Source organism: Festucalex cinctus, chromosome 5, assembly GCF_051991245.1.
Source record: "Festucalex cinctus isolate MCC-2025b chromosome 5, RoL_Fcin_1.0, whole genome shotgun sequence".
Taxonomy (NCBI): Eukaryota; Metazoa; Chordata; class Actinopteri; order Syngnathiformes; family Syngnathidae; genus Festucalex; species Festucalex cinctus.
Window position 1 is genome coordinate 17,650,990 of NC_135415.1, and position 24,920 is coordinate 17,675,909.

Genomic DNA, 24,920 nt, shown 5'->3' on the forward strand with positions numbered 1-24,920 from the left:
TTAAATCGGGCATACATTAATGGGCTACGGTCCCGCCCTTGGCATGTATGGTTGAACTTCAAAGGGAAGTTAAAGGGCAAGCATGAGTGGTTCTGTGCTTGGCAGTTCAATACAGCGAAGCAAAGGCTCAAGTAAATGCTTTACTAGCTCTCCCCAGGGCGCCATGTTTGTACTGGGGCTTCACTCCAGTGCGCACAGGCAAAAAGACAAGGAGGTTCCGGACGGGTGGGAGTTGGGGAGCAGGAAGTGAGGAACAGGTGGAACGTACATGCTTTTCAAAGCTGGAAGTAAGGAATGTTGGAAAAGCTGGATTACTTTCTTCTAAGAGAATTAATTTCCGCCAGGAGGTGTTTGAGTTAAATATCAGATCGGGAGGTTGAAACAGTTTTTGAGGGAGGGTCAATTTTGATTTCTGGGGGAAAAAAAATAAAAAAATACACGTTTGAAGATGTTTGAACTGTTGAAAATGTGTGCAATGTCTGCCCCCCACATACCCGTTCATTCACTCAAGCATGCATTCTCTATATGCTAACATTCCTTTTTCCATTTTGTAGGTAAACAATTTCAAAATCTAATTACATGACTTTGAATGATGTCTAATCTGATCAATAATTTGAAGGTGAAGGCCAGTGTCTTATTTCTGCACAAAGGTCTTCACTCTGTTTGACACTATTTCAACAACAATGCTGTTTTTATGATATTGCTTCACAAAAGGTGTGATTAAATGAAAACAATTGAATTTTTGTTTCTTTGCACTTTTAAAGTTTACCAAATTAAAAATAAATAAATAAAATAAAAAAATAAATAAAAAATCAAGGTGAGCACCAGGCGATTGTGTTGCCTGTCCTTCTGATTTTATCCCAAATTCACAATGGTTCTATTTGCTCATTATGTTCAGACGCACAAAACAGCTCTTTGTTCCAACAGTCAAGGATAAACGTGACATACTCTAACATGTGAATGTCCTCCGTTAGAAAGTGTTTACACAGGAATAATGAGAAAAACCTCCCACTTTTGAGACCAGTTTTCAGAAGGTCTCTGAAATACGGTTGTCATGCCACTGCACTCCATTTTCTTGTCTATGAAAAAAAATAATAATAATAAAAAATCTGTTTACAATATACTACATCCATTTTCTGGACCGCTCATCTATGGCAAATTTGTAATTTATACATGCTCAAATCATTCTGTCAATATTCCATATTTTATAAGCGAGAACTTGTCACTGCCTTTGACAAGTATACTTGTCAATTATATATTTTTTGAGCGGGGATGGATCGGGGAGAATCTGGTTAAGCTCCACTGTAAATGTCAAACTTGGAAACAACTTTACTGATGCCCAACCACCGGTAGATGACATTGTTGCCCCATTTTATACGAAATAAACACAGTTTCAGAGTCCATGGGATTAATGGCTGTATTTTGTGCAACCTACATTTTTCTGCTGTCAATTATAAAAGAACAAAGATGAGGCAAAAAGTAGGAAGTCTATTCTGTTATTTGGTAGATTCAGTTTATATATAATTATTGAACGTAATATCGCGAGTGCATTGAAAATTTTTAAATTTTCTAAAATGGCTGGCAGTGAATGGGTTAAGTAGTTTACTGTATTTAAAAAAAAAAAAACAACAACAACAAACATACTTTAAACCTACATCACCACGTAAGCACTACAAAGAATTTATAGCGCCATAGGGACATTGTTACTTACACCCACAAATATGTAGTGAATGTTGAAGGGGCATCCAATTTATTGCTGCAAAAGTCTGGAGAAGAAAGTTGAAAGTTGGACAAGCTCTAGCTCATGTGGTATTTGATTTGTTGGGGCTTTTTTAAAGTAATTTTTTCTCCATTATATGAACAAATCCAAATGCTTGTCACATATCAGTACCAACAATGACCTAAATTATCAGATATTTCCAAACCCACACCCACCCAAACAGACTGTTTGGGGAGCTTGGCTCCAAGCTGCAGGCTCTAATGAGTAAGCAGTACTGTGAGTTCTATGCCGAGTTGTGTGCCATTACTGAGCTCTAAAAACGCTGTGATTAAACACCCATTCCACTACACCCCATGTGTACACATTCCCGCAAATGCCAGGGCCAATCCACGCTCTGTTAAATCACTTTAATGGCTCCAATTTGGACACAACGCTTCTATTATTGGGGTAATTGCATACTCAGCATTTACAAGCACGGAAAGGATAAATCCGCCTGTCCTTTCTATAAATTCCCTGTTTCACACTTTAATAGAAATGTTCAAAGTGCGCGTTGCTCTTTACATCTCACTGCCAGAAATACTGCACTCCTGTTAGTGTCGCTTGGCCTGCCAAACCTTGAACCAAATGTTTTAAAGGAACATGTTAGAAAAATACCATTGGCCTGTTACTGTATTAAATAAAACATTTCAAGATTTCTGACAATTACTACATATCAATTTCCCTGTGATGGATGTAACAATGCAGAAACATTCTAATGGCCAATGAGTTCAGGTTGTCAAACAGAGCTCGAGACTGCGATCATTTTGGCGCCACAACTTCTCAATTGTATACCTAAAAAGAGGTTGCACCGGTCTCCAGGAAGTCTCAATGTGTGCTTGTGTACATCTGGAAATGCAGGTGCTGCTGCCAGATAGAGCTTAGACCAAAACTTCCATCGAGGAGCGAGGACAGAGGAGTGAGGAGGATTTGGGGGAAATGAGTGCCAAAATGTGTGTCAAAAGGAACCCTCGGCGTGGTTTAATTATTATTATCTCAAAACTGCCCACATTGTTCCAACATGCATGTTTGTAACTAGTCTAAGCCGGTGTAACTGCCCTAGCCCAAAGTCAAATAGTGGGATGTTCCAGACTCAAACTGGACACAAAACCTTTACGATGAGAAGTGTCACCGTCCTGAAATCCATCGTCAGCGGTGGACTGGGGTTCTGCTGTTCATTATGTTGGCTTCAATGAACATCAACCTTTGTTTGGATGCTACTGAATACACTACTGAGTGCTCACGCTCGTCAAACATTCCGGACTACCTGTGTCAAGTATTCCTCAGCACAGCATGAATTGCCTTGTGTGAACGTAGCCTGAATGCAGATTGAATGGTATTCACAAATCTTTAAAATATAGTGGAAGGTTTGGATATACACATTGCAATGCAGTTTTACAACCAAGCCAACACTAACATGAGGATTCAATGTTAAAGGAAGTTCAGTAAGGAGGAACTGAATGTTTCCCTCTGAAAAGATTAAAACTGCTAGATATGCACTTGGCTTTTACAAACTCAGCTGATGGCTTATAACTTAATATTATGAAATAAAAACTCAGCAGTATAATATGCGGTGTGACTTTCAACCTAGATGTTTTGTTTGTGGTACAGCATGAAGCTTAACAGAAACTAGTCAGAGCTCAGTGACACATTTTGCAGCTGAAATCTCTGCTGAGCATCCACAAGCTAATACAGAACTCAAACAGAACTTCCTGGCAAAAAATATATAAATATATTTAAAAAAAAAAAAAAATCCCACAACCCTTGCCTGTTACTTTGACAAAGACACAGGGTTCCATAGAGGCAACGCAGAAGATACATATAAGCCAAGCAAGTTTATAAATGTGGGTGAAAGCAGCTGTGAAAGCAAGGAGACAAACGGGGGGAAGGAAGCGAATGGGGATGAGAGGGCGAGAGGGGAGAATGCTGTGCCGATGGTTCATCAAAAATTAATGCCGACCACATTGGTATAGACATCACGTAGCGGAAAAACAACACACGCCAAAAGCCTCAGTGCTCCCTAGCTCCCACCCCCCCACTGCTCTCCTTCACCTCCTCCTCTCCAGCATGGGGCCTTTCTGATCAGGTGAGGCAGGGGAGATATGAGCTCTGACACCTCCGAGAGTTCACACTGAGTGCCACGGCTTTAATTGCAGGAAGTTCCACCGGTGTAGCCGCTGTATATCTGCAGTGCTCCCCTAATTGCTGCATTTAATGTCCCAATAAAGGAGATGTGAGGGGAAACAGTAAACGCTAATATGCAGTATTGTTTGGTGCTTGAAACACATTCCTGTCCATGTCGTTTATTTGTTCATCTATTACAACACAATCTTAAAAAGTCCAAACGTCTCTAAAGCCGTCAGTTTTCAAAGTGAACAAGATTGTTTGTGATAAATATGCTTCAAAATACAAGTTGAGATAGGATATTGAACTATCACATGAGATCAGTGAGGATAGCACAAGTAATATTGATATATTGCATTATAGCTAGTTCACATAATGGCATAAACTGAACAATAGCTGAAAAAACTTTTTCCTTGACTTCCAAATTCTAAACTAGTTCACTTTGTCATAAATTTGTTGCATACATGTAATAATGCAATAGTATATGGGTCCATATGTAGTTATAACGGCTCTCTGAGGGAACCCATAAATACAATGCGAGTTTGATAACCCTTATAAGGATTATTTTAAAACAAATGTTTTGAAGTTTTTGTGAAGCCACCAAAGGAGAGGCCTAACTGTACAGCACAGCCATCCTTGCAGTCGACTAGATGCAAGTAATGTACATCTCCACCCATTATGCGCTTTTCATTGAATGTAAAGTGATGACACCACCATCATGGCTCTCTCTTTATTGATGACCCAGTTCAGTGCAGTGTAGCAGTCCATTAAAAACTCGCTTCTTGCAAATGTGCAGCTTCGTTGGCAGCTGCAGAGTGTGTATGTGTGTGCGTTTGCAAGAGTCCTACCTGCTGCATTAACTTTGTTGAAGCCTTTTGGGCAGCATTTTCCCCCCGATTCATTCTCCACTAGTCTCAGAGTCCTGGACAGAAAAAGGACACAGTCAAAGGGTTTTTTATGGAAATATGCATGAATACACCACATACTAATTCAATGAGAAATTACCCATGATTCACATTAACAAGTCTAAAGTTTCAATGACTGTCTATTTCACTATGGCAGGGTGGAGACATTGGGGAACATCCATCAATCCCCATTAGCAAATGAATTCCTCATGGCACTCTATTATATCAAATCTTTCACACCCCTCTTGTTGGAGACACACACACACATTTTTCTTTTCCAAAGCACTTTCCCTCCTACTTAACGCCTCAAATGCAGACACAGAGAGTTCTCGGCGAGCGAGCACATTAAGAGGAATAACTAGCGAAAGAAAGTGAAGCCTCTTCAAAGTAGTGGCGTGCTAATAGCTGCGGGCTGTCACTAGTCCTGCGAGCAGGTACGTGGGATCTGCCTGCATGGAGTCTGACAGGTGTGTGCGCGTGTATTGCGCGTAAGCGAAATGCTATCAGTATTACAGGGAGGCGGCTTGTTCGTTGGTAATTGGCTTGTTTCAGAAGGCAGGAAGGAGCTCCCAGCAGTGAGGAGGAAACACGCGTCCTGTCACGTTGCTTGTTATTAGCAGGGACAAGGCTGAGGAGACACGAGCGCTACGCTCAGCGTGTGTGATGCGGGTATGCGGTTGTGTTTGAGAAAGAGTCCAAGGGTGAGGGTGAGGGAGTGTCACCCATGTACACCACACCCTGTCCATGAAGACTGGTTGATGAGGAGGCTGCTGACACGATGTGGCTTCCTAGTGTCTTTTCTTTTCTATATATCTATCATAAAGAAGGTCTGACTCATGTGGTAGAGTGGTCGTCTCCTAACCTGAAGTTTTTGGATTTGAACTTGACTCCCAGTGAGCATGTGAAAGCGCCCTTGAGCAAGATACCAAGCCCCCAGTTGCTTCTGACGTCGTGTCATCAGCAGGTGAATGCTGAGAAATGAGGAGAAAAGCGCTGTAGAACTGAAAATCCATTTACCAATAGATTGTTGAAAATTGTTGTTGTCCACTGATTAAAGCCATTGAGAAAAAAAATTGAGGGCACAACTTGAACTTTGATCTCTTCGATACTCCTTTATCACCCAGCCCAGTGTATAGTGATGCTAGTAACCTAATAGTGAGGTGCCAAAACGTGGTATGGTAATGGTAGTTTGTTACCTTTCACAACTTCTAACAATGAAATGGAAAAATGTATAATGAACTAACACAAGTTGGTTCTCAACAGCCAGTCCACATTTCAACATTCACATGCATTTGATGCTGGTCAAATTCTTCAGTTCAATCAAGACAAGTTCAGCAAGGTCAGACTCTTGAGCTCATTTTAAGCATCTAAGATTGCATTCTGAGTTTCATCTTGTGTTCTAAAGATAGTTTGAGAAGAAAACCAAACTGATACAATTTATCATCACAAGCTGCAGTCACATTTGGCCTATTTATATTTTGACGTTTGCTAAATGCCTTGTGTGACAATCGCTCCAACAATAAACACCAAGGATATTTTACATAAAGGGTTCTTAAAATATACTCAGTCATAGCAGCGCCTCTTTGCAAATGTCTGTAACCAACACAGAGCAAGATTGAGTCGTGTGTCAGATTTCCAGACAAAAGATGTGTTAATTGATTATGAGAGTCAGTCAACGTTCCTTAAATAAATATATATAAAACCAACCTTCTGCCATGAAATGGAGGAAACAAGATTTCCTTTGGGTTTCTGTTCTCAATTCATCACACACTTTGTCATTTTAATTTCATTCTTTCTTTCAGGGTCAAATGATTGCGCGTGGCCCTCGGCACTTCTTTATCTCCTCCACGCACATTGCCTTTGCTCGTTTGCGTCGCCTCGCATGTACGAACGAATCAAACGCAAGCTTTGGATTGGCAGCAGAGAGGAGGAGGCAAGCCGTGATGTAAAAGGAAGCGGAAGGGAGAGAGGGAGGAGGTACAATGTGGCCAATGCATGAACTAGTAGCCTTCACATGAACCTGCTCCCTGATGACTCTTGCCCTTCTCCAGGCCAACTACCCGCGGGTGGAACAGCAGATGTCTAGTATGGGGTAGAAATATATGTGTGTGTAATTACATTCAAGAAGAAAGAAAGATTCAGGATGCGAGGGAGGATTATGAGAGGTGGAGATGGGGCTGAAAGTCGGCGGTCGTATGAGAAGACCCGATGAGAGTTTGTCTGCATAACCTCTCTCTGTACCCCTCCTGTCAACCACCAAGCACTGATAAGATCAGACCTGGGCATGACCCATCACATGCCAACTCCTCACGCTCTGTCTGACCTCCATTTGCCTCCCTACGCCCCACCATGCATCCCTGCTCCACAACCCCTCTCGCACACACACACTTCTCTCTCCAGGTGTTCTTTTGTTCCGTCACACTCACGTTTCTCCCTGCTCTATTCATTTTCCCGTATTCGCCGTAAGCCTTTGAAAGGCAAACCATCTACAGGGACAAACTTGAAAGTGGATGCAAATAGACTTGTGGTTGTATGTTAGATTTGCATCCCACCATATTATCATTTAGTTACACATATTTTAGAGGAATTAGTTAACATGTTCTTCTGATTTATGTTTTCCCCCAAAAAATGTTGCCAAATGAAAGTGACCCAGACAGGTATCTTACCTGCAGTTGGTGTCCAGGCTCACACAGCTATTGGTGGTGCACTGTGTCCAGCTGTGACTCCAAGCTAAACGACCCAGTGCAGGCAGGTAGGACAGCACCTGTCAAATGTCATCAGGCAGACACAAGGGGGTCCACATCTCTGCTTGATTTGCAGCTTGCATTCTAAATATCATCAATCATGTTTTTCTTTATCAATAAATGTTTTGACAACCGGTAGTTTTTTTTTTTTTTTCCAATCATACAAGTGTCACTAATTTTTGTTTTCCCTTTTAAACTACTGCCACAAGTACATTAAATCACAAATAAAAAAATGGTGAATTACAACCTCTTGGCTGTTAAAAAAGCGTTGTAACATAAAAATAATATTAAAAAAAATAAAAGTGCCTAGATCAAGAAGCATGGCAGTATAATTGTTTGCAAGTCTGCATCTGAGAGTTTCTGGGTTTGAATCTCAGCTCAGGCACTCCATTATGAAGCTTGCATGTTCTCCCTATGCTTGCATTGATTTTCTCTATGCATCCTAGGTTAAGTGAACAGTCTAAATTGTCCATAGGATGAATATGAGTGTGAATGGTTGTTGTTGTCTATATGTGCCTTGTGATTTAGTTTGAAGTTTATTGAACATATGCACATATACACGTATAATTATATAAACACAAAGTTAAAAGTAAAAAAAAATAAATAAAATAAAATAAAAGAAACATCCAATAAATATCTATGTATATGTTCAAGGGAGTAGGAAGAAGTTGAAAACTTATCCAGTCCTACCCCTTATTCTTCATATCCTATCACTTATTTATAATAAATTACATTTTTTAATAAAAGAAAATATAATGCTACTCGTATAAAAAAATAAATTAAAAATAGAAATAAAAATACACTACACAAAAATACACTATTTAACCGACTACCAGTCAACAGTGTACCCTGGCTCTGGCCCAAAGTTAAATGGGATAGGCTCCATCATATATGTGACCCTAATTTGGACAAGTCATATACAAAATAGATAGATGGATAGACCTGCCAAGTAGACAGAGATGGGGAGGAATGCAAACAAAAAACCTCTGAACAAGCACATACCACTTTCTTGAGAGACAGAGGTCTGTCATCCAATGTAATTCCATTTTTGCAGCACATATTCCTGAATATTGCATCCACCAATGGCATCTTAAGCCTGGTGGTGGAAATTCTGGCAACCATGTCATCTAGGACTACTACAGACAGATCTATAGGACAAACATATAAAAACACTATTTTCATGTCCGCATATTACACTGTATGTATATGTGTACCGTATATTTAAAAATATAGAAATGGAAAATAGTACTATACATGCGTTTATTCTGTGTCTAAATTCATCCTTACATTGGCTTGTGAAGGCAAAGTACTCTGCTAGGTCTCTCAGTCCCTTTTCCACAAGCTTTTGGTTCATTTTGAAGTGTTGTGTACACCAAAACTCCACCAACACTGACAAGAGGTCCAGCAGCATGGCTAGCAGATGCTCACATCTGTCAGTCTGCTCCTTTGGGGAAGATGAACCACAGTTTAGGTTGGCAATCTCAAAAGAGCAGTACATGGTCATGTCAGATCACCACCAATTTGATCCACATTCTAAAATGCTTACCCCAGAGGCAGCCTGCACTATGAGCTGAATGAGCTTTTTCACAGCACAGGACAAAAGAGTCGAGCGTTCCCACACAGTCCAGAAGGTTCCATATAGCAAAGAACCCGATGTTGAAACTTGATAGACTCCTTGTGTCAGAGGCTCCCTAAAATTCCTAAGGGCAGTGTGAATGAACCTTAATTGTTATTTGTTCAAGACATAAAAGTGTCTATTGCTTTAATAGTCCTATATTAAAATAATACAATTTTACAACAATGGACTTGGGTCTATATAGATGACTTGACTTTACTGCAAGCAGTCTACTATACTGTTAATGTTCAAAATTATTTCATCAAACTGCTACAGTATTTCTGTCAATGGAAATAAAATGATTGTACTGATTAAAAGACTTTCAATGGATTTAAGACAACACCCTGTGAAAGATCCTTCATATAGTCCATGTTTTATAGTGTATGCTGAGTCTTTACCCTGCGTTGACTGAGGAGAGTTCCCCTTGGAAGAGCTTGAGAAAGATTGCCAGGACATCACTGTAGAAGCGTAAGAGAGTTGGCAGTGCTGGCCCACAGTGCTGGTGACAAGTGGCCTCACTTGACAGGCAGTAACTATAGGGACAAACACAAACAGGATCTCGCATACTTTCGAGTACATCTGTACGACACCCATTTTCAACACCAGTACTTCAGACTTGGGGAAAAGATGAGGAGTTGGAATATCGGGCGTAAATTAGGAAATGTACCTAATGGCAGTCTCTAGAAAAGGCCACTGGCCCATTTTGCAGTGAGGGCACTGCAACACCCGACTGTAATACTTCTTCACGTTGGCGGGAGCCACCCAAGGCGGGTTGGCCATTAACAACCTTTGCATTACTTGTTGGAAGGTCCTCAGGAATATAGTTGTGGCATTACCCTGAGACAGAAGGTTGAAAAAATAAATACATAAATAAATAAATGAGGTGGCAAAGTCATTTTGATGAGTGACGACAATTTTGACTGTGGTCCAATTTGTATTTTTTTTTTAAGAGCAGAAATTTGAATACTGTGACACCACAATTAGATTGTGTTCAGTGGGAACATGATTCTTTTATTTACACAAACATTTTTAAAAAGTAGTTTAGAGCTCTAATTTTGATATTGTGGTACCACAGTATATGATGTTTGTTTGTTGTTTTTTTTTTTTTTTTTTATTTCAGGTTCAAATGTTTAAACAGACCTTACACTGTAGTTCCATGTGGACAATTCTAATTGAACGCCTATATACTCTTATTTACATATACATGACATATAAAACATATCTGGCTGACCCTGAAGTTAATGATGTGACTTTATTTCCTCTCCTTCTCTGTTGATCAGAGGGGAGGGATGGGAAGTTACGCACACAAGAGGAAGATGGACGATAGCTTACTTCACACGGATGCCTTTTTACTATATCGATTAATGTGCATTGTCAAAATCAACACAAAACAAAAAAAATAAAAAAGTGATGGGATCCTGTGACGTACTGAGAAGAATTACCGTAAAACAGAAGGACGTTAATATTTATATTGTATTTAATTAATGTATTTCTTCGTATTAACTTATATTGTATGTGTTGTTTGAAAAGAAACAAGGTTGTGCTCAGTGGCAAAAATGCCCTTTTTACCCAAATATTTAAAAAATAATGACATTTTAGAATAGTAATTGCTGTGATGGTGTGAGAGCTGTATATCTGATCTGTGTGTTATGCTGCACCTGCATTGGCAAATATACTGCCATGACGAATATCTAAATTGTGTGCCACTTGAGAGCGGAGGGGAAAAAAACAAAAAACAAAACTGTATTGTGTCACTTGAACCATGCAGTATAAATCCAGCCTTAGCGTTTTGGAACAGGTTGTGCAGTGTTTTCTACCCTGAGGTAGAATGCAGCAGCTGGGAATGTACACAGTCTAGTAATCCTGGTCATACCTGCTGTGCGTACTCAATCAGAGACACCAGGTATGGTGCTGGTGGCAGAATCCCTGGGAATAAATCACTTCGGATTGCGTCTAACGCTTCGACGAAGAGGCCACACTCTATCATGGCACCAATGTTGCTGGAGTCTGTTTCAGTTGCCTAAGAAAAAAAAATACAGTGATCAAGTCATGTGTAAAGGGAAAAGGGAAAAGGAAAAATGGTTCTAACAGCTATGGAAAGAGGGCAAGATGAGGGTAGAAGGGTAATGGATTGGAATTTGGATGAGATCGGCCATCTTAAAATCCTAGGGTTCATCGCCAACTGTCAGTTCTTGTCAAATAACATAGGGACTCTGAGGGTAGAGAATGGAAATATACAAGGACTAATAGCAGCAATCTGATAGTGATCTGCTTGGGATAGATACAGAAAGGACAGTCATGTTAATAGGTATGCCAATCAAAACTCCAAGATCAGCTGAAAGGAGCAGTTAAAAAGGTGACCTGAGGGCAAAGTAACCTTGCTCTCCATGTCACTTTCCATTGAAATGTATGACATGAAGGAAATTGAATGACCTGATCTTTCTAATGAAACACATGGTTATTTTAGAGTTGTACAGCATTGTAGATGTCCAACGAAAGCAGCTGCAAATATCTACCTGAGACAGAAGTTGATGGTGGTAGTCATCCACAAATTCAAGGAAGAGCAGTCTTGGGTAGTCCTAAAGAATAGATTGCAAGAAAAAGCATGTCCTGTCCATTTTCTGAACTTGGTGAAAGGCCATTTGCAATAAAACCATGCTTTTCTCGAGCATGCGCACCTCCTGTTCAATGGCGTATTCCCTGAGGTCTGCCTCCAGTTTAGAAAAGTCAACATCCACAACACTGGTCTCCTTTGCTTCATAATTAGTTGTCATGTTGTACTTCATATCAACAAAATTCTTCTGCTAAAGAAAAAAAATATAGTTCAAATAATCATTCTTCAACATTCTTTAGATTGTTTTGATACACGTGTAAATCACAAGTTAATCAATCAAAAATGTTAAACAATGACTGAATGAATGACGAAATAAAATGACTCAGTCGGACACATACCTTTGTCAGACCCAAACAATTCTTACTCTGGAAGAGCACCCAATTCTACACCATCACAAAAAAACGTGTACCACAATCAACACCACCCCTACCCCACCCGCATACTCAACTTGACGTGACTTGTTGATGGCAGCATTTACAAATGAAAGGGGGGCAATTATATTCAGGAGAGGAGTGAGTTCACCAGTCAGGCAGGATTTTTAAGAAAAAAAATCATGGGACTGCTATTAAGTGACATTTGATAATTTGCTGATTACAGTAGTATGTGAAGAAAAATAGTCTATTTTATTTATTGTTCTTTTTATTTGAAAAACAATTGAAATACATGCTGGGACCGGAACTGATAGCAAAAGGTTGGTATCGCGACAACCCTAGTGTACGGCAACAATAACTTTATTCATAGCAGTAGTTGCGAGAAATGTTGCAACACTTCTAAGAGACACTTCAGAGACACTTGAAAGCTTTACAATACTTCATACGACACTGCACGAGATGCTTGGACATGCAGCCTGAAGATGCTACGAGTGGAACAGCAATTCTATTTTCAAATAAATGCAAAAGTGAAATTGAAAAGAGAAATGCTTAATTTTTGGTAGCTAGAAAAATGTAAATGTTTAACTTAAATCCAATATGCAAAGTATGTATTTATTTTATTTTTATATAGGAGTATAAGCCATTCGGCTAACGGATGGATAAAATGGTGATAGCATCATAGATGCAGTTTATATTGCACTTATTTGACTTACCCCGTAGAGGTACTGGACGATGTGGTTTACAGGGAAGCAAGGAGCATTGTAGGAGCTTGCGTCCTGTGTGATGGGCTTGGCTATGATGTGAGTGATAGAGGAGTGAGATGGAGGTGGATAGCTGTATATTGTAGCACTACCAGCTTCCAGGACCCTGAGAAAATGTATTAAAAATTGAACGTTATATTCATTGATTCAATGTTTTTAAATAGTATTTGCATGTCATCCCACCAACCGTTTGAACATGACTAAACGGGAAGAATTGTGGAACACCAGAAGAACCCTCCAGCCTTGGAAGGCCCCTGTTATTGCTCCACTGGTCACCTTCTCCCTCCAGTGTCGAACAGGATAGAAGGCAGCTGTGGTATCTGAGGGAATGGCCACCTCATAGGGCTCCTCTGGGAGCCAGGATCCCTTCGCAACACTGTCCAGAACGTAGTTTGGAGTGACAACCCACTTTCCTGGTAAGAGACAAGTAGAAACACCCATGAATACATATGGAACAAAGTAGAGTAATAGTACAGTTTTGTCAATTCTCACATTTGAAGCCTGTATTACTGTTAGGGCTGGGCAATTAATTGAAATGTAATTGTGATTTATCTCGTGTGTTACGCCACTAATGAGAACACCAACACGTGACCAGCAGAAGCAGCCGGTACACATGACTTTGCTACTACCAGTGCGGTACTTCAATTTGTTTTTAATACAATCAATATTTTAATTTGAGTTTTCATGGATGTACACAGTACTGTGCTACGACTGGTACTTCAATTTGTTGTTTTTAATTCAGTCAATATTTAAAGTTGGATTTCCAAGGATACAAGGAATTCCAACACACATTTCCACAATATGGCAGGAAATATGACACTAATGATGGTAATATAAAAATATGTGTGCACTGCAAAGTTCAGTGGCAAACAAAATGATACTAGAAGGCAATCTGAAGGCCAAGCAGATAATGTTGGTTACTAAGACACCTTGTCAGTCACATCAATCTTTAATTCTCCATACACTACATGTTTGTAAATTGTTTCCTCACAAAAACATTCAACTTTGTAGCATTTTTTTCCAACATGACATCATGTCATGTAATGCACGAATACTGAGTACAACAATTTAACTAATATATTCACAATCATGATGACCAACCTGCAGCACAAGAGGCCAAACATTTCTCACTGGCCAAAAATGGAGGGCTTATTAAATGGGTAGAGGCGCTGTGGTAAACCTGGGGGGAAATGTAGTAGGCCTATTAACTCAACTCAACTTTATTTGTATAGCGCCTTCAAACAGCCTGAGCTGTAACAAAGCACTTTACAGAAACACAAAAAAACAAACAAAACATAATAACATAAAACATTAACACCATTACAATCACAAAAGAACAAATTTTTTTCCATTTCTACATACGCTTTGATGTTTGAAGCAGTTTTAGATGAAAGAGGACAGAATCAGTCTCCTTGTTTTATAAGGACATGTGACTGTTTCTCGCTACTTACGGAACCCCCAATATATTTTCCCCCAAGTTGATGGATTCCCCGGAGCAAAGCTAGTTTCTTCTCACGATTTTTGATCCCAGAGATCTGGAACAAGGGAGCGCAACTCTCCATCGCAAACTGTGAAAACAAAGCAGTCCAATTACATTTGTTATCATAAACACTGCCAATTAGCAACCATTTCCCTCGATAAGTAACAACGGTGTTGCAGACGTAGTACATTTGAATGACACCGCCTATGTACAAGTGTCGATGAAATGTTCATAAAAGCAATTCAGGCTTTATCATTCGTAACTAACTGCGATTCCCGCTGACTAGTTTGTTCATACGCTCATACCCGGCCGACACCAACTCTGACGTTATAACACTCAACTTACCTGTGTCCTGCTGTCTTTAGGCGAACAAATTTAATGTTTACCAACAGAAAAAAAGAAAGAAAGAAAAAAAACAGGAGAAACGTATTTGATTCATCACGCACTTGAGTTTGCCTCCACTTGTGTGTCCGGACGGATCCACGACGCATGGATTCGCAGTGCGCTTTCACTATAAAGAATAACACTTACCATTATTTTCACGAAGCATTGTTGGTGTATTTTTTTAGTGGGGCTATATTATATTTTTACTTTAAAATCATTAATATTATTAATCAATTTCTAATCTCAATGTCTGCGTGTTGTCCTCTCTTTGAAGTGTCCCCCCCCCCCTTTGATTTTCAAAATGAGCGATTCCGTCAAGCCGGAAGTTGTTTTTTTTTCCCAAGTATTTCCGGGTTGTTGTCACGGACGCTTAAGATGCCGGAAATAACAAAAACGACTGTACGCGACATTGTTCTCATCGATTAACTACGATCAATTATCTCTCTCATGATACATTTGTAATGTATTTTCAAGGAAGATGTTCTTGCACCGAGTCAGTATTGAATTTGCAGTCAATTTGGAGCCGTGATTGTGAACGGCAATGTTTAGGCGGAATTCTTTAAAATGCAATCATGTAACAGGTCAAGAGTCACCTATTTTCTATGAGAATTCGATCATTTATTGTGATTTTCACAAGCCTGTGTTTTAAATATTGCCTCCTGGTGCTAAATTGACCGAAGATGAAGTTGTTTACGTGTTGTCGTCCGGATCCATATTTCATCGAGAGGATATCCTAAAGGACGTTATAATTTGGAAGGTAAGACATTAGAATTGACTTGATAATTTATCGAATGCAGTGACACCATGGGACGTCATACTTTACAAACCAAGGTCCCTCCCTCTCATGTGTGACTTCTCATCACGCAAAATGTATTAAATATTGTTCAGTATATTATTTCAAATAATTAAATTAGTAAGAAATACATGTACTGCGAAATACTAAGTGCCTGTTCAGCAGTTTGTAGTTAGTTTCCTTGATTTTTATGCAAGAGAGATGTTTACATTGGTGTGTGTGTGTGTGTGTGTGTGGGGGGGGGGGGGGGGGTGTTTGGGATCACAATATTTATTTTATTATTTGCGTCACACCATTTTTTTGTTATTGGATCTTGTATTTTTGCATTGAGAAATGCATTGGGAAAATAATATATTAAAAGCACTTATATTTTGCACATATGCATGTATTGTATGCATGTTTTTTCCATATTTTAATATTTTGTGATGTCTGGTTTGGAAGTGTGTGATCCCATGTGGCCTCCCAGTAGCACTGATGAAAAATTGTGGCCCCTCTCCATCATTTAAGTTGCCTATCACTGCTTTGAAATGTAGTCCCCGCTTAGGATTTTTTTTAGAGACTTTTTTTTTCAGACTTATTTTTAAGTGAATTAATGATTAAAAGATCATGTAGCACTGTGGAGTAGTGATGAGAATGTCTGCCTTAGCGTGCATGTTATTGATATACGCTCCAAATGCCCATCGATGTGAATGATTGTTTGCATGTGCCCTGAGATTGGTGGGTGACGTCGCGACGAGTCATGTCATGTGGTTACAGCCCATCAGTAACCAGATCTGCACAAGTGATACAGAAAATGAATGGATGGATGGATAGAAGCTGGATAGAAGGCATACTATCAATTTATGGTGCATTATTATGTTAATATGAGTACCTGTTTAATTTATGGTGTTTCCTTGTATCTCTGTTAGGTACGCCTTTTAAAACAATGTTGACATTGGCTCGGCATGCTCTAAGTGGCTTTAAAGTGGTGGCCTCGGCCCTCGGGGATGTGCTGCTAAATATTTCAGTACAAACTCGTTACGCCAAATGAGCCGGTGCCGTTAGCCTGGCTGGAGCACAGAAAAGAGTGATGGTATTGTCTGTGACAGTGTGCATGGTACATGTGCATACTCTAATAGCTGTTGAGCTGATGTGTCAAGAAGGCAAGTGTCTGCTCCAGCAGTCCCAGTCGCGGCACTGGGAAGCACACTTGGGCACCTTCAACATCTGCTTTGTAAAGAGCTAAAGACACCAGGAAAGACTGTTGCATGTTTTTGAGTACTGTACTAATAAGACAATAGGTGCACTTCATTGGCTACACATGTTGTAATATATCCATTATCCAATGCAGGAGCATTATTTAAAAAAAAAAGGGCAAAACGTTACATCATTACGTCTCTGACCGTTTCAATCAAAACAGAACAGTGTTTTCTTTTTGAAGTTTTTGTATTTGAATCACAGATAAACTGCATCACAATGCACGCATATCATAGTCAATCAAGCATGTTGCTTACCACTATTACAGTTTATACTTATGTAACAGAGTAAATTCATTGTTCACTCAAATTAACTCAAAACACAGCCATCAATAGCTAAACCCTTGGCAACAAAAGAGATTACAATCCTAAGGGAAACTGTCAGTATTAGGTGTGGTCACCATTATTTTTCAGCACTACCTTTACTCACTTGGGCATGGAGTTCACCAGAGCTTCACATGTTGCCATTGGAATCCTCTGCCACTCATCCATGGTGACATCACATGGAAACCTTACACTCCTCCACCTTCCGTTTGTGGATGCTCCAGAGATGTTCACTAGGGTTTAGTAGGGCATCGATTCTAATTTCCTGAATCGATTCAATTTCGATTCACAAGAGTTCAGTTCGATTTGATTTCATTTTTTTTTCTCGATTCGATTCGATTCACTTATATTCAATCCAATATTAATTAATTATGGTACATCAATTTTTGTTGAATATCAAGTACATGATTAAAAACTCCACAGACATTAAATTCCAAATAAAATTTTGCTTAGGCAGTAACTGGTTAAATGAGCTGGTATAGTGACACATGTTATGATCACTTGAGTGTTACACAAACGTTGAGATAAGCAAGGATGAGATGAAAATATTTTCATAATTCTAATTCAATCATTTTGGATATAAATAAAAAAATAAAAAAATGATTTTGAATTGTCTTAAAGTGCAATATGTCAAGTCTTTCAGACTTCATTAAGAAAATTCTTTTAAATTCATCTGAACAGTAAATTTCAAGAAAACAGTAAGATACAAGAAAAAATGGCCTTTAAAATTCAATTTTCTGAAGAGTTTATGGAAAAAGAGATATTAAAATAATCAATTTGTTGTTTTATGAATTAGGCTCGGAAATTAACATTAATTAGATATTTTTTATTTTTTTTATTTTTTATTTATTTATTATTATTATTTTTTTTTTCTCAGCCCTAGTGTTTAGGTCTGGAGACATGCTTGGCAATATTACACAAAAACGAACACATAAAGACCTCATTTAGTTTTAACCCATCATCCGATTTTCAAAATTGTTAGTTCAATGGTTCAGTGTACTGCAGGTTGAGTGACCATTGCAATCAAACCTCAAAATTTGACAATGTCATTTTTGGGAAATCTTGTCACATATCTGTAGTCGTAGTAGTAGTAGTAGTAGTAGTAATAATAATAATAATAATAATAATAAACACATTATATGCACGGCAACACGTGATGTGTCACAACAAGTGTGGTTGAATGTGTACTGCTCACATATACACACTGTCTGGTTCAGGCTTTATCATGACACTGTTGAGTTTCCTAATCCATAGAGTGAACAGCTTCCCCTTAAGCAATAGCTGCTTGCAGACGTCCTCTCAGGCGGTGGTGCAGATGGAGCGTGATGATGACAGAGGGAAGAAGAGAAGGCAAAAATAATAAAGGACAAGCTTAACTGGTGGGGCTGTCAATGTGGGGGAAAATAATATTTGTCCACTTGGACAGGCCTCCCTTTGTGCAGGCTAAATGAATGTTGAGCTTCCTGTCTGCTCTGTCAGGGAGAGTGGCATCGAGTGTGCGCAGCGGCGAGGAAGCGGCGCACAGTACGGCGAGCTGTTTGCCGTTTGACAGGGATTATTAAAATCAGAGCACATGACGACGGACCGAGCGGCAGGCGGAGTGTGAGAAAGCCAAATTGACACAGACACTCTCCATTACCTTCCACTTGACTCTGCTTAATGACAATGTTGATGTGAGACCCAGTGATGCTACACAGGTGGGGGATTGGCTTTTAGCAGGAACGTTAAGCACCACAGGGATGAGGGGGCTGCTTGGCCCCTCAGCTCTGGCACAGCCATAAGGAGAAAGGCTGTTTATTTAAAGGTTCAACTGAAGAGCATCTCATTATTTTGGGAAGTGTATTTTTCCTTGGCGTTAACTCGCTCTAGTGTCTGTAGGTGGAATTGGTTGGAGGGAATGCATTCAAATCAGGGGTCATCTCAGTGCAAATGATCTTGTGAGGGCAGAGGCTGTCGGCTGTCTTTGTCAGTGATAAGCTTCCATTTGTTTCAGGTGCAATTGATTTTGCAAGCCCTAATAAGACAATCGTCTGCGGATGTGTCATATGATTGCCAACCACTTGAATGTTTGTTCTTGCCAGGCGGCCACGATAATACCACACTCCAGGGCTCGTCAATCTACCTAGTTGATTTAATCCTGATAACCCCTCACACCTGTCTTTGACTGCATTTTGTACCATGAACTGGAGTATGTTATGCGTTTGATGATTTGTTGTCCCTCTCTGCAGAGCAGCATGGAGTGGCCAGAAGATTTTCCCGAAGACCAAGCCTTTGTTGAGTTGGTGGTCCCTGCCCTCTCCAGTGAGCTCGACTTTGAGCAGCTCATCAAAGACACAGAAGAGAAACTCAAACTCAATGCCAGCAGGTCAGTTACAAAACAGGAAAAAAAAACAACAACAACAACAACAATATATATGTTTTCAAATGTGGTACACTCTTAAAACTGTTGTGTTAGTTAACCCAATTGGGTGAAATAGCTAACTCATTGCTGGGTCCATAAGAGCCCAGGGAAATGCTGATTTATTTATACCCAGCACATTGGATTGAGGATTTGACACAACAACAAGGGGTAAAATCTACCCACACTGATGAGGTAAATCTACCAAGAAATGGGTTACTATAGTGGTGGTTAAAATAATACAAATGTTATTACCAATCTCCAAGTCTGCTCAACTCAACTAAAATCAGTGAATTTCTGATTAGACTTAAATTATAGCTCTCCAATTATGACAATCACTTTCTATAGAGATTCCACTGTATTCCATTAATTTTTTTTTTCATGCTTTGAACTTGTGTAAACCTCTCTTTCCCAATTAAACAATCTGGAATTTTAGTATGAGTGTGAAAACGTGATGAGGAATTTCACAAGCTTTGAATCTCTCAAAACCAGTTTAACATCAGGGATTTAGCTTTAAAATTCACAAATAACTGATTTACAGTCAGAGAAGGACACAAAGGATCTGGTTTCGATTGCTCCATTTTAACAATATAAAACTAATATAATTCTTAGTATTACAGTGTTATCTGCTCCTTTTATTTGCCTCCATGAAAGACCTGAATATTTAGCAGAGAAGTCACTGAGTGTCTTTGTCTGCCTGTTAAGCCAAAAGATGTTAGACTGATTACAACACTAAAGCATTATGTGCTATCCTTGTAAGATTTGTAAGCAAGTCATATATTGTCTCTTTTTTTTTCTTTACTCGAGTTCCAGAAGGCCAAAAACAAGAATAGAGCATCTTTCATGGTTTAAGATTTACTATTATCTCATGCTTACAAGACAGCAAATATCTCTCTGGGAGCGAAATATAAGGCTGTTTAACACCAAAATGGTTATATCTGACAGCGTGACACTATTGTATTGAATTGTTCACAATAAGGGCACAGCTAAACTGCTATTCATCACCAGGATTATGGAAAATAATCAATCCAGTTGATTTCACTGACCACAATATCAGATACATTCACTACAGAAACTGTACTAAACTACATAAAATCAATAATTGAGTTAAAATAATCTCCGTTAAAGTTTGTGGAAGATGTTGCAATGGCCAAAAACATTATTTTAATTATTTTGATGCACATTGATGCAAGTTTTCATGTTCAAAATAGAGCCCGTTATTTTAAAGTGGAAGTCAACCTTTAAGATTTCTTGACAATAATATGTCATATGTGACCTCACTGGTCCATACATGACATTCTGATTAATATTACATTTGTGGAAAATGAGTAATGAAGCAAAATCCAGCCGTTATTGTCCAGCTCAGGTGGCGGCCATTTTACCACTTGCTGTCGACTGAAGATGACATCAACAACCAGTGATTGGTTATTATCTTAGACCTGAGCAACATTGATGTTATCTTCAGCCGACAGCAAATGGCAAAACGGCTGCCCCCTGAGATGGATAAAAACGGCTGGATTTTGCTGCTTAACTAATATTCCACAAATATAATATTGATCAAAATGTCATGTTTAGACTAGTGAGGTCACATATAACATTGTCAATTCTTCTTCTTCTTCTTCTTCTTCTTCTTCTTCTTCTTCTTCTTCTTCTTCTTCTTCTTCTTCTTCTTCTTCTTCTTCTTCTTATTATTATTATTATTATTATTATTATTATTATTAGTATTATTATTATTGTCAGTATTTTTTATTTTATTTTATTTATTTATTTATTTTTTGGGGGGGGGGTGACTTCCCCCTTTTTTTTTCTTTTTTTTTTTTTTAATTCATGAGTCTCTTAAATATAAGGTTGACGGTACAATATAGAATTTTGTGCTGATCCACATTAGAAGTGTTCGGCCTTAATGGTTGTACTCACTGCCATTCTATTTTATTCCATGCAACATAGGAATGAGACTACAGATGGTTCCTCTTCAGAAGATTCCAAGTCCAGTTGGCACTATTACATGGAGCAACAACAACAACAAAAAAAAAAAAAAAAACAAAACACTGGATCCCCTGTTTACCCAGAAAAATAAATTAAATGTAAAAGTGCACACACCAAACACACTGCGAAATCCTACTTAGAACATAGCAGACAAAAGTACCGTGTGCTTCGTTGACAAACTCATGCCCTCAAAGCCGGATGTGTAACTCGTATTAAATACAAGGGGATGAAAAATAACTTTAAACAATTAAGCTTGAATTGAATGTTAGAGACTGAAAAGGATAGAAATGTCTGTCAATGATTGCACAAATGGATTGATAAAAAGCAACACATGGGGAGAAGAAAAAGAGAAATCTATATTTCAGGTCTTTTATCGTTTGAGGCGTTGCGCGCGTGAGGGCAGATGATGAAGGACAGGCTAAATGTAGCAAGTGAACAAAGGCTCACTCTGGCACCGTTAATGTCTGGGACTCTCTCTCTGTCTCTCCCTTTTTCTCACCCTCCCTCTCTCTTTCTTTCCTTCCTCCTCCTAAATGGGAACATAATAATTGAAGATTCCACATCTTGAAACGAAAACCCTTGGGTCGGTAATTCAAGGCTTATTACTGAAGGCCGGGCCATTTTTCTGCTTTCTAAGCATTAAAGGGTTATTTTGTGTTCCTGCAGATGGGAGAGGGATAACCATTATGAGAACAAAGCATCTAGATAATGGAGAATGGGGCTAAAAATAAGGCAATCCTTTGCTCACTATGGGGGTCCATTGGTCAGCGTCTCTGTCAGGCTAAGCAACGTAGCGTTCTGCCTGCCTGCTTCATGCTGGACCCTTTCACATCAAAACCTGGCAAACATTTTTTGCTTCAACTAGGGTGGGCTTCAGCCCCCTCCAACCACACACGCACACTCAACTCACATCTACCACCACATAAGTGACTTATCAGTACATGGGATGAATTACGGAAGTGTAGGAGTGGAAACGATATCTGAAAGAGAGCGGAAACGGTGCTAGCTTGCTGATGCGAAGGCCTCCAAGCTGATTGCTCGCGACTGTCTCGCTCTTGAGTTCTCAAATATCCGAAATCTGCCCCAGAGCTGCTCCCTAATTGAAGGAGATTAAGATAGGCTGACAACAGAGCTGGTTCCCTCAAATTGAAATGCTGTAATCCATTAGTTTTCATCAGATGGGACTATGACGCGGTGTGGCCTTGGGTGGCTCGTGGTTCTGCATGACCCACCAGGGACAGACCCCTAATGAAGTTTTAGCACAGGCCAGGAGAATTCAACCAAGATAAGTGACCCACGTCTGGCCGCCTGCCACTCTCAAATTGCTAGGCTGTGTTGGGAAGTATCAGGTGCTTGTGATAATCAGCATTTTACAATTGTGTGCAAGATTTTTGGTTGGTTTTGTGTTCACTGACCATATCAGCCTTAGCGGTTCTCTGGTGGAGGTGAGGGCACTAAGTAGAGCCCAGGCCAGGTCAGGCTCGGATCCGTTTTCATTGTGTTCATTCAACCACAGTTGCTCCGATTCCCATTACAGAATGAGCTCCTTTGATGAAAGTGATATTTAGCTCTTTTGGCATTAGTTTATTTGAAAAGGATCTTCCTATTGCCCTTACTGCCTCCACCCACCCCCTCCCACCTCTTGTAGGCAAGCAGTGGGGAACAGAGCGCGACAGACAGCCCCAACGCAGCCCACCCACACTAAATTAATTCTGACAAGGAACTTAAGATAACGTCAAAGCGCTGACTAATCGTGGGATTGGGTTTCTGTAAGTCAGGGAGCTGTGAAATGTGCCATCATATCTAATAAAAGACCTCCTTGCTGCCTTTCTATTGCAGTGATGCTGAAGGTTGGGGGTTAAAGGAAAGTGGCAGGGGAGGTGGGGGTTGACTGTCTAGCTAGGCCGATGTGAAAAACAATTAGATTGCTCTTAAGCAGCGTGAGTGCGAGGAGACGACGGATGTGTTCGTCAAGAGGCCAAAAGAATCAATTTTCCTCTTGCTCATGGGGTCTTTTGTTACACGTCTTTGCCATCACGTTATTGTCATCCTTGCCCGAACAGCTCAATGGTTGTATTTACTACAGGTACTTTTTTTTTTTTTTTTTTTTTTTAACGTGCCTTTGCCCAGCGTCTGAGCTGCTGCCAGGGGAAGTTGTGGGGACGAGAGCTAATCCTGCCAAGTTGATTAGGCTGCAGGTAGCTTTCACACCAGTAAGCCAAAGGTCACAACATTGTGGAGAGCTGGATGGACTTCTTGACACGGGCCATCCACATTGACTAGATAACTTAGAGCACGTCTGTAAGGAGGGGTAATCGAAAGGTGCAAGAGAAGAGAAGCAATAAGGAAAGTGCAAGTTTTTTTTAAGAAGGAAAGAGCAAGTCGAGAGAATATCGCCAAGGCTTGAAAATTTAGATCAAAACTTTACAGAAATGGATTAAACCAATTAATGTCACATTGGCTATTACCAGCGGCATTGTCATAGTGCATAAAACATAGCTGTAGAATAGGCTATTTGATATACCGTATTTTCCGCACTATAAGGCTCACCTTCAATGTATGACATATTTTCAAACTTTTTTCATATATAAGGCTCATTATAAGGCGCACCTTCAATGAATGACATATTTTAAAACCTTTTTCATATATAAGGCGCTACAGTAGAGGCTGGGGTTACATTATGCATCCATTAGATGGTGCTGCGCTAAAGGGAATGTCAACAAAACAGTCAGATAGGTCAGTCAAACTTTATTAATAGATTACAAACCAGCTTTCTGACAACTCCATTCACTCCCAAAAGGAATAAACAGCTGTTTTATTATTTTCTCTGAGGTAAAGTATTAGTATTAGCTCGCGATCCAAGATGGTGGGATCTTCTGCGTATGCGCGTCACCGATCGCGCAGGGTTACCGATAGTGTCTTGACAGCGAGACCTGTTGCGGCTCAATATTGATCCATATATAAGACGCACTGGATTATAAGGCGCATGGTCAGCTTTTGAAAAAATTGAAGGCTTTTAGGTGCGCCTTATAGTGCGGAAAATACGGTAATTGAATGTAGGTGTATGCACCTAAAATCTAAAGTGGTCCCGCTCATGTCACTTTCCTGTTAATTTCCTGTACATTACATACACACTGCAATCCGAGCGGGCCTTTTTTGTATACCTTTTTACAGTCTTGCTGTCATATGTAAGACTGATACAGATGAAAAGGGTTGAAGTTGCCCCTCAAATTTGTAGTATCAGAAGCCTAACAGGGGTGCTGCCAGTGTGTAGGAAGCATGCAAAATCTAACACCCAAGACTCACTTGCCAATGTTATATTGACACAGAGCTATTTCTCTTGAGCCACAATGGCTCTGTTAACGTACACTGCGAACGATGTTTTGCCGTGACAAGGTATTTTTTCCAGTATCAAAAAGTACAGATATAT

The 24,920-nt window shown here is 39.6% G+C and overlaps 2 protein-coding genes across 9 annotated transcripts in view; one reads left to right on the top strand and one right to left on the bottom strand.

Annotated features, from left to right (window-relative positions):
* slf1 (SMC5/6 complex localization factor 1) overlaps positions 1–15,032 on the bottom strand; it is a 28,521-nt gene extending 13,489 nt beyond the window's left edge. The window contains exons 1-15 of one of the 6 annotated variants that reach the window (XM_077522791.1): positions 14,902–15,032; positions 14,342–14,458; positions 13,992–14,070; positions 13,078–13,303; positions 12,843–12,996; positions 11,823–11,948; positions 11,661–11,723; positions 11,018–11,164; positions 9,812–9,981; positions 9,543–9,677; positions 9,076–9,229; positions 8,817–8,973; positions 8,532–8,677; positions 7,452–7,549; positions 4,729–4,802 (exon numbers count right to left, since the gene is read on the bottom strand). In XM_077522791.1, coding sequence (XP_077378917.1) covers positions 4,729–4,802; positions 7,452–7,549; positions 8,532–8,677; positions 8,817–8,973; positions 9,076–9,229; positions 9,543–9,677; positions 9,812–9,981; positions 11,018–11,164; positions 11,661–11,723; positions 11,823–11,948; positions 12,843–12,996; positions 13,078–13,303; positions 13,992–14,070; positions 14,342–14,458; positions 14,902–14,904 — 1,849 coding nt within the window. In that variant the 5' untranslated portion in view covers positions 14,905–15,032. The other 5 variants (XM_077522790.1, XM_077522793.1, XM_077522788.1 and 2 more) reach the window with 5 other exon arrangements.
* A 97-nt stretch (positions 15,033–15,129) lies between these two features.
* The window catches only part of kiaa0825 (KIAA0825 ortholog), a 126,317-nt gene continuing 116,526 nt past the window's right edge, over positions 15,130–24,920 (top strand). For 2 of the 3 annotated variants that reach the window (XM_077522937.1, XM_077522939.1), the window contains exons 1-2: positions 15,130–15,511; positions 19,335–19,471. In XM_077522937.1, the coding sequence (XP_077379063.1) occupies positions 19,341–19,471 (131 nt within the window). In that variant the 5' untranslated portion in view covers positions 15,130–15,511; positions 19,335–19,340. The remainder of the gene's footprint in view (positions 15,512–19,334; positions 19,472–24,920) is intronic. The other variant, XM_077522938.1, reaches the window with a different exon arrangement.